The sequence below is a fragment of the Humulus lupulus genome, chromosome 2, assembly GCF_963169125.1.
Source record: "Humulus lupulus chromosome 2, drHumLupu1.1, whole genome shotgun sequence".
In the NCBI taxonomy this organism is placed as follows: domain Eukaryota; kingdom Viridiplantae; phylum Streptophyta; class Magnoliopsida; order Rosales; family Cannabaceae; genus Humulus; species Humulus lupulus.
The window spans coordinates 191181224-191191868 of NC_084794.1; the positions used below are offsets into that span (position 1 = coordinate 191181224).

The window sequence follows — 10645 nt, forward strand, 5'->3', positions numbered from 1 at the left end:
GATTCTCCTACGGGACTGAGTACTGAAGATAGTCAAACCAAGACTCTAGAAGCTGAGCAATTGGTGGAGGAAGTTTATGCGGATACAGTTGCTGATTTTCCTGAGACATACGAAGGAGATGGTCATGGGTCTGCTAACATTGAGGCACACGGTGAGGGGTTTAATTTGGGCAATACCTCTCTGGCGGAGGATGGAGACAATTCGACATTTCAAGATCTGGCCAAAGAAAAATGGGCTCAGTTTCATGATACATTCACCCAAGAGGGTGGGGCTAAATTGACCTATGAGGAGCCTTTGGTCAGGGATGGGAAATTGATAGTGCAGTTGGATCTAGAGGAGATTGAGATGCAGGCGTCCTTTTAGAATACGGCTATGGTCTATATTGTGCTAGGTGCTAACCCTCCGATTACTTTTTTTGAAGGGTTCATTCAAAGAATGTGGGGCAAACTCGGCATTGAAAGGGTGGCTAGGATTAATGCAGGGTTTACAATTGTCAAATTTTGGGATACAGCTATGAGGGACTTGGTCTTGGAATCTGGTGTGGTTCATTTTTTTAGGAAACCTGTCATTTTGAGGCCTTGGTCGACTGATATTGATACTCTGAGGTTAGTGAAATCGATTCTTGTTTGGGTTAGATTACATGATTTGGGGTTACAATATTGGGGTACTAAATGTTTGGGTGCTCTAGTGAGTACCATTGGTAGATCCATGATGATTAATAAGATAACTAAAGAGAGATCCATGGTGAAGTTTGCAAGAGTGCTAGTGGATGTGGAAATATCTGAGAAACTTCCTTCCAGTATTAACTTTCTGAATGAACGAGGACAATTGGTAGAACAGGCTATTGAGTTTGAATGGTTGCCTACTAAGTGTGTGACTTGTAAAATCCTAGGGCATGTTTCTGCAAGTTGTAGGAGGGAGCAGAAAACAGTTTGGAAACCAAAGATGGATCAAATAGATGTAGTAGAGGAGCTGGGTGAGCCTAAACAAAAGGACTTAGATCCAGGTTCAGATAATTTGACTACAATTCCCATTGAAACTGAGATTGTTTTGGAGGCATCTTCTGATCTTGTGAAGGAGACTCGTAGCATTATAGATGTAACGACCCGGATTTTCAAGACTCGATAATGCGGAAATATAAATGTTTTCATTTAACAAAATGTCTCAAAAACCCATAGAAAAAAAAACTTTTTAAAAAGTCGTATGGCCATACTTAACATTTAGTTACAAACATGTTTTATAAAGAGTAGAGTAAGCCTAGTGTAGGAAAATTACACAACATTTCCAAAAATAAAACGGCTTCCCAAAAGGTCGATCCACATGTACATTTTCAAGGAAGACTCCAGCGCTCACTGCTCTGTCTTGCCCTTGCCCTTACCTACAACATGAAACAACTAGGTAAGCGAAAATGCTTAGTAAGATCAACTTTCAGACAAAGCATGTAGAGAATTAGGGTTCCGGACCCTACATAATCAATTTCAAGAACGCTAAAGCATCCTGGCAAACTTATGGTCATGCCTGATAACCAAGGATAAATTAATTCATAACTAGATAAAAATCCTGCACTCAGAAAAATCCCAGAACAAGCAGATATATTATATCACAACTATATCTTATCAACAATTATATCCCTGCACTCAGAAAATCCCAGAACAAGCAGATATATTATATCACAACTATATCTTATCAACAATTATATCCCTATACTCAGAAAATCCCAGAGCAAGCACATATATTATATCACCATATAATTCGAGACCAACGCTCGACAATTTCCAACAATTCAGGCGTAACGCGCCCTCCAACATAATTGCTAATCTGTAAAAGAGAACCGAGTCTCCACACTAAGATCTAGGCAATAAATATTCTCATCAAGGGTAACTATCGTGTTACCTAGGGCATCGCTACTTATCCAAGAGTGTAATCCAATTTACATGGTTTTATAGAGACTTCTATATTAATCAGTTGTGCTGGTGAGCAGTTGCCCCTAGGGTGTTCAGCCTCACTCAATCTAGGCAACCCCTAGTATCTCTAGGCACTCTCACTGAATGGCCAATATTCACGGCTGCTATTCGGGAATAACTTATCAGAGCACTTGCTCGGATTCTAACCGTCCAATGATTAAGTAAGCATGAGGGCCCCTAGGTCCCATTTATTCTGGTGCCCCTAGGTTTAACCAGCTTGTCCTCATCTCATGGCCACTCGTCGCGGTAATGAACCGAACATAAATAAAATCAAGTAGTGTGACGGGGATCAACCGTCTAGGATATGACAGACATCTACCGTTCATATTTTCTAAATCAACACTCACTAGACTAACGTCTCTAAGCAACTTTCTATGATAGTCTATATATGTGCATGTATCCCTATACTAACATACAAGACAATAATCATTTCATGTTGCAGCCATACAATATAAGTTGACTTACTTGGAGTCCTTAGCGCTCAGCAGGTTTTCACCCTCCAACGTTCAGTCCAGTTACGCTTAGCCAATACTGTAGTTATCCATACAGTATACTCGGATTAATTATGGCACTCATAATTCATTATTATTATTTTGGGCAGTTTGGTCATTTTAATAAAAGTCATTTGTAAGGATTTATAATCCTTATTTGGTTTTAAATCTATTAAGGAAAGTCATACAAAATATTCGAGACTAAACCCTAAGTCTCGGGAAGGCATATCCTAAGGTCTCGATACCTAGGCTCGGGTATCACAATGGTATTTTCCCACAATCTGCTAAAAATCTTATTCTTTCAAGATATCGCTATTAACCCGCACTTTCGACTAGTCGGTTAAAATATGTAAGATTTTAGCTGGTATTATATCTAGAAAATACTAATAAATTCCTTAATTATTTTTAAAGAAAATATACTCTTAAATTTTCCTTTTTTTTTTCTTAAGGTTTTAATATCTAAAAACCGTTTTAAGAAAATTGCCTAATTTGTCTTAATTAGGAAAACCGTTAAAAATTTCCCATCTTGACTAATTAATTTTCCAAAATCAATTAATCAATTTTACTTACTAGAAAATTAATACATTTAATTATTTTCTCAAAATATAGGGTTTTAAACCCTCTTTTAATTTATTAACTATTAATAAATTAAATCTCTTATTTTTAGAAAGAATAAAAACTCTTTAATAAAAATAATTCATTTAAACTCAAAGGGGTAATTTTAGTGAAAATATGATTTCAAGACTTACCAATTTATATCTTGAAATAAGCAAAATTTTATTTTTTACCTTATGTTCCAAAATCTCATTTTTACACTAAGTGTGAAAAGCCTATTTTTCTCATTTTTAACTACATACTTCGTTAGTTCATAACTTGAAATTTACTTACCCAATTGTTACCAAAATTTCCCAATTCCATTTTTGTTATGCCATTTAGGTCTTTGTAAAATATTAGGTCAAAATGAGCATTTTTTATTGGTGAAATCATTTTCCAACAATGAGGTAAAAATGACCTTATTTTCAAGTCCTTATTTTTTCCAAACTTTGACAGTTAATAACTTTCAAACCGTTCAATATTTTTCTACCAAATTTTACAGTGGAATAATAGGTTATGCCAGAAATATGTCCACAAAATTTTAGAAAAAAAAGGGTTCATTTGCCCTATACAGTGGCTGTCCAAACTTGGTTCCGAAAATAAGAATACGAAAAAATAGTTTTTTTACCTAAACTTTGAAATAGCATAACTTACTCATTTCTAAACATTTTTTAGTGTTTCAAAAGCTCAATTTTATGTAATCAATCTCAAAAACATCACAGTACAATTTAATGTTACAAAAAAAATATACAGTGGCTGCTTGACCCCTTGGAAATCACAGCTCAAAACATGTTTTGTTTTAGGGTATCCTACAAAACCCTTGGGGGTTTTGGTTCCCATTTTCAATAATCAATATACATGCATCATAAAAATTATTAAACAACTACCAAAACCTTATTACATCACCAACAAGAAACTTTAAGCATTAAATATACAAAATAATGATTAAAACTAAAAACCCTACAACAAAATCATCAAAAGTAAACTTTTTTCCTTTTTGGTGTTCTTGCTTAAGGTTTGGACCTTCCTATTAGCTTTGACTCCTTCAAAACCTTTCAAAAACCCTAACCAATTTCCCCCAGCAACATAGTTAATTAGCTATTTGAAACTCTATGCTTAAAACTTTACAAAAGCCTAGATTAGTGAAACTTTACCTTAGGGAAAATACTTCCTAGACCAAGACTTAGCCTCCAAGTTTCCTTGGTGTTGTTGAGGTTGAATATTGAGAGACAACTTGAGAGAGTAAAATATAAAAGATGATAGTGAGAGAGTGAAAGTGAGTGGTCGGTTCTTAGGGGGAGGTTAGAAGAGTTTATACTATCTAATTTATCCTAAAAACACTCAAGTGTTTTACTCCCACTTGCCTACTTGACAATATCCCAAACCTTTAAATAAATGGGATTTAAACTCAATTAGTTAATAAATGATATTTCAAAACATCACATGGCCGGCCACCCATTGCTATATATATGTGATCATTTCATTTTTTTTTTATAAAGGTTAATAAATGTTTCATAAGAAGAAAAGTCCAAATTGGCTTTTGACACCTTTTTCACTCTTATTAAGTTTTAACCACCAAACTTAACATTAATTAATAAAATTAAATGTCTCTCACATTTAATTTAATTAATCACATAATAAAATTTAACCTAAGGTCCATTCATGGAATAAAATTCCCCATTTCGGCAAAATTAGGCATTTAACACAAAATTCCTTAAAATTTCCATTTTATTTTAGGTTTATTATTTTTGACCAAACTTTAACTTTTATGAATGTATTTTATGCCCAAAATATAATTTCCATGATTTTTCATTTTATTTTCCGAGATTTTTACCCGATCAGGGTTTTTGTGTCGGTCCAGGACCGAAAGTCTTATCTTGACTTTTAAAATCACAAAATTCATATTTTGGCTAGCAATAACTCATGGAATACTTACAAACAAAATATAATATTATTTAAAATAATATTCTTAACCCGGGGGAAAAATCCCGACCCGAGTCGTTTAAAGGTACCCGAAAACGTAGGACGTTACAATAAAAGACCAAGAACTGGTTTGGACTACGACCAAGAGAGTGATTGGAGCTAAAAATGTAAATGTGGAGTCTCAACCTAGTAAGAATAACCAATATAGTGTGTTACAAGAATGTCAATTGGAGGTTTCAAAACAGGGAAAGATTGTTAAAAAAAATTCTAATGGAAGGAGGAAATCTGCTGTACTGGAATGTTAGAGGCCTAAATTAGAGGAATAAGCAAAAATATCTATATGATTTTTGCAGGGTCAATAAAATTGGACTAGGGGCGTTTCTTGAGTCGAAACGTAGGGGTTCTAAGTTTGAGGAAATGATGACATCAGTTTTCAAGGGTTGGGAGTTCTATTCAGTTCCAGTGGTAGAAGGACAAATTTTACTGGTTTGGAGAAGTGATATAGTTAAAGTGGCAGTTCTTGGGACTGAGGATCAGTTCATTCATTGTTGTGTGAAGATCATGGGGATTTCTAAGGATTTCTGCTTGACAGTGATATATGGCAGAAACATGATTGAGGAGAGGAAGAGACTTTGGCAGGCTATGTGTTTACCCCTGTTTCCTGCCCAGCCTTGGTTAGTAGCTAGAGATTTTAATGCAATGTTTGATTTTGATGACAGAGTTGGAGGTAGGCCTATAACAGATCTGGAAATGGAAGATGCTCGTAATTGGATGGCTAGTTGTTTGATGACTGAAATTCGTAAGATTGGTGCTCATTATACTTGGTCTAAGAAGCAGATGGAAGGGTCCCGTATCTTCTCTAAATTGGATAGGGCTCTTAGTAATGAAGCTTGGGTTGATGCTTTCCCAAACTCAGAGGCTCGGTTTAATTGGAATATTCTTTCGGACCATTGTTATTCAATCATCATGACAGTTATTAGTCAAATGAGGATTAATATGTGGTCTAAACATGAGGAGTTTAGAGACATTATTCTTAAATGCTGGTCTATGAAGGTTTTTCAAACTGATCTTCTAGAAATTTTTCAGAAACTGAACTGATTGAAGGGAGTTTTGGCTAAGTTTAATAATCGGAAAATTGGTGATGTCACAGTTCACTACTTAACTGCCAAGGAAAAGTTTCAACATGCTCAATTTATGTTTCAGCAGGATTCTCACTCTACAGGATTTCAGCAAGCAGAACATGAAGCGTGTTTAGAATTTACCCGTCTATCCAAAATGTATGAAATTTTTATTAGGCAAAGGAGCAAGATCACTTGGCTGATATTTGGCGATGACAATACGTCCTACTTTCATGCTAGTCTAAAGCAGCGGTCAGCTTGTAATAGGATTACAATCTACTTGGATGAGCATGGTAAGATTGTTGATTGTTATGATGATGTGGTTAATCATTTTAAGGGGTTTATGGGTAGTCCTAGTTCAACTATTTCTAGGATTCAGCAAGATTGTCTTAAGTTTGGCTCTATTATGAATTTAGACCAGCAACTCAGTTTAATTAAGCCTTTTTCGAAGAGGGATGTTAAACTGGCCATGTTTAGTATTCATTCTATAAAAAGTCCTGGTCTTGATGGGTTTGGTTCGGGTTTTTTCAAATACATGTGGAGAGATTTGGGGGATGAGATTTCTACTGTTGTTTTGAATTTTTTTGAAACTAATCGATTACCAACAGCTATTAACAGATCAATTATTACCCTTATTCCTAAAACTGACAATCCTTCTACAGCAGCAGATTGTAGACCGATAGCACGTTGTAACACTCTATACAAATGTATTTTGAAGATGCTTTGTATGAGAATAGCCATTGTTCTTCCTTTGCTTACTCATCAGAACCAGGAAGCTTTCATTAAAAATAGATCTTTGGCTCATAAAATCTTCATTCTCCAAGATCTCCTCAAAGGCTATTCTAGGAATAATATTTCAACTAGATGCTTAATAAAGATGGATCTAAGCAAGGCTTATGATTCCATTGATTGGTATTTCTTGGAGGATCTATTGAAGGCTTATTGTTTCCCTAGTCGATTTATCCAATGGATCATGGTTTGTTTGAAAGGGGCTTCATATTCTTTATTACTGAATGGCAGATTACATGGGGGATTCAGTGGAATGAAAGGTCTGCATCAAGGTGACCCCATTTCTCATCTTCTATTTGTATTGATTATGGAGTATCTTACTATATTTCTTGTTCAAGCTGCTCAACACAAGGACTTCAGATTCCACCCACTCTGTAAAAAGCTGAATCTTGTCAACCTTTGCTTTGCAGATGATCTCATTCTTTTTTGCAAGGGTTCCTTTAAGTCGGTTCAAATACTTTACACTGGTTTTAACAAATTCAGTCAGGATTCTTGTCTCACAGTGAACTTATCTAAGTCTCACATCTATTTTGGTGTTGTTCATTATGATGAAAAGAGGAGAATCATGGAGTGCTTAAAGATTGAGGAGGGTTCTGTCCCTCTAAAATATCTGGGTCTGTTTCTTAGACCTACTAAATGGAAGGTTGAGGATTGTGGTCTAATTCTTAAAAAAATTCAAAGTCGATTACATACATGGTCTACTAGGCACCTTTCTTTTGCTGGAATATCTCAGCTTATTCAATCAGTTTTGCTGGGTATTAGGACTTATTGGATGAGTATTTTTTTGCTTCCTCCTAGAATTATTCAGGAGATTGATAGATTATGCAGGAACTTCCTTCAGGGAGCAAAGGGCAACCGGAGTAAGGTGCATCTGTCATCCTGGGAGCAGGTGTGTTTACCTAAGAGATTGGTGGGTATTGGTTTTAAAGAAGGGTCTAAATGGAATGTAATATTGATGGCCAAGTACATATGGGCAGTTTCAACTAAGCAGGACTCCTTATGGGTCAAATGGGTAGCAGCCATCTATCTCAAAGGGAAAAATTTCTGGGCCTACAGCCTTAAACCTGATGTGAGCTGGTATTGGAGGAAGATTATTAAGCTGAGAGATGCTTTCTCTTATGATTCTTTATTGGCTTTAGTTAACAAAGGAAAATTAAACCCTTCTTGCTTATATAATCAGTTGGTTCAAAAGGATAAGGTTCATTATGCTAAAGTGGTCTAGTGTAAGCTGTCTATTCCAAAACACAGATTTATTATATGGCAAGCGGTTTTAGTCCATCTTCTTACAAGGGATAACTTGATTAAATGTCATGTACAGATTAAGACTAGTTTATGCCCTGTTTGTGATATGGAAGTTGAGTCTCATGCCCATCTTTTCTTTGATTGTGCCTTCTCCCAGCATGTGTTGCACCAGATTCAATCTTGGCTGGGTCAAGCGATTTGGCCTTCTCAGTATTCAGGCTGGCTGAATTGGATGGAAGGGAGACCTAGGGGGCTTCACCAAAGGATTGTTGTTGTTGTCCTTGCAGCTGCTGTTTATTATATTTGGATTAACAAAAATTGTTGTGTTTTTTCTTCTTATTCTTTTTCTGTTTTGAAAGTGGACTCTCTGATTCTTATGGGTCTTAAAGCCAGGTTGTTTGGTTTAGTTAGATCAAAGCTGAAAGCTGATGAGTTGAGATTGGTTGATTATATTCATCATTTGTAATGCTATTTGTTGAGTCTTAGTTTCTAGAACTGTGGTTTGTAATCTGTTTTGGTGCAATATATTTTCTTTCTGATAAAACAAAAAAATATATATTATAATTAAAATATCAGCTATTAAAGATATTTTATTTTAAATACTTTTTATTCTTATTAAATCTTTTTTTGGAAATATTAATGTCTGTTTATTCTATAGTTTTTAATATTTAAATTATTTGAAATATAAAATTTGTTAGTTAGATATTTTTATGGATATTTTAATTTGTTTAACTGTTTAGAGATATTTTTGGATTGTTATAACTATTAATATTTTATTTTTTTAAATGGTTAAAATATTTGTTTATAGTTGTAACAACACAAAATATTTTTTGAAAAACAATTAAGATATTCATTTTAAAATTTAAAATTGGGTAAATTTTGAAAAATATAATTTTTTCAACCAATTAATAAAATATTTTTTTAATGAGATTTAAATTAACTATGGTTAATTGTTGATAAATCCTATTTAAATTAAATTAATATTTTTTGTCAAATTAACCTAAACCAAGTTGATGGTTGATAAATGAAATGTAAATTAACTATTGTTAATTGTTGATAAATTTAATTTAAATTGACTTATTTTTTGTAAAGATTTTATTAATTCAATTTTTTTAATAAATTCTAGAAAATTAATTGTGGCATTTTTGCAAATGAAATAAATTGTTGTATTTTTGCATAAAATTCATAGACTTGCTCATATAGTAACATGATTAGGCCCATCCAATTATAACATGTCTGTTTACACTATATGTGGTATTTTTGCAATTGGGCTTAGATGCATATAGTGGCCCATATGTTTGCTTTATATATGGATTTTGCAAAATAAAATATTCATAAACTGATAGGTTTTATTTGGTCCCATTAGAAAATGTAAAGTTCAAATTCCTCTCTTGTGGGTGGTTCCACTTGTGAAGGTCCATTTGCTTTGAAAGACTATAGTGGGCCTAATGAATAATAACAATTAATAAAACGAAGGTTTAAATTCCTGTCTTTTGGACCTTGTATGGAAGTATGGGGGCCTTAATAGTGGGAACGATATACTGGACCCAACCCTCCTCCATGCAAGCTCAATTGTTAAGGCTCATTTCCCTGAGTTGGACTTAATTCTATAGGTTCATTATAATAGTTAAACCTAAATATTGATTAGCAACAAATTAATTCTAATTTAATTGAATTTGTTTCAATGTGATACTTTAGAATTAATAGAAAATTATAGGACTTTGGTTTTAAAATTCTAATCTTATAATTTTTGGGAGAACCATAGTCATTAATTTTTGAAAATTAATAATAAAAATATTATTTTTTATAATGAGCTTATTTTAAGAATTATATTCGATCTCCACCGTTGGTTTAACAAGGTCAATAGCTTAATGGGGCCTCGAGACGCTTTGATTTGTCCCCCTACGTAAGGTGTTCATTAGTTATTTTGATAATGTTAGATTTCTAAAGATAGATAATTATAGGTCAAATTCTACTAGACTCACCCCTGCGGTGACAACTAGGACTAAATCTATTGATTATCGAAACCGTGGATCTAGCTCATAAAATAAGAGATTTTGTGATTCTTATTTTGATCGAATAGTAGGTTGTTAATAATGGTGTCAATTATTAAATAAGTTTGCAACTTTATTTAACTAGTGGTATTTTTTACTCTCGTCAATCGGGACAATGATATCATTGTTTATTTAAAAACCTAAAGAAATAGAGATATGATAGTTTTTTGATATTTTTTCTCATATCTTACATATTTTGGGTATATGTTTTGCTATTTCTTGAAATTTGTGTGAATAGGATTTTTATTGAGCGAATGTGATTGAATTTTATTTTATTGATAATTTGTAGTTTTAAGTATGGTTGTGTCTACTCCCATCTTTTCTCAGCTTTCGATGGAGAAAACTTCCTTAAATGGAAGCCAAACATCAACATTGTGTTGATTGGTGAAAACTCCAAGTTCGTCATGATTGAGGAATCCTCGGATGTTCCAGTGGAAGGAGCTACCAAGTCTGTCAGGGATAAATATGAG

At 33.8% G+C, this 10645-nt stretch overlaps 1 protein-coding gene across 1 annotated transcript; it reads left to right on the forward strand.

Moving 5' to 3' along the window:
* The first annotated feature begins 372 nt into the window (after positions 1–372).
* Positions 373–8587, forward strand: LOC133815028 (uncharacterized). The gene is made up of 4 exons (XM_062247922.1): positions 373–1084; positions 5346–6025; positions 6077–8077; positions 8198–8587. The coding sequence occupies exons 1-4, from the start codon at positions 373–375 to the stop codon at positions 8585–8587; spliced, it is 3783 nt and encodes a 1260-aa protein (XP_062103906.1).
* The last annotated feature ends 2058 nt before the right edge of the window (positions 8588–10645 follow it).

Coding starts and splice junctions, on each gene's coding strand:
- LOC133815028 (XM_062247922.1), top strand. CDS start 373: ATGGTCTATATTGTGCTAGGTGCTAACCCTCCGATTACTTTTTTTGAA. Junction 1,085..5,345: donor TGATCTTGTGAAGGAGACTC/GTAGCATTATAG, acceptor AAATTGGACTAG/GGGCGTTTCTTGAGTCGAAA. Junction 6,026..6,076: donor TTAAATGCTGGTCTATGAAG/GTTTTTCAAACT, acceptor AACTGATTGAAG/GGAGTTTTGGCTAAGTTTAA.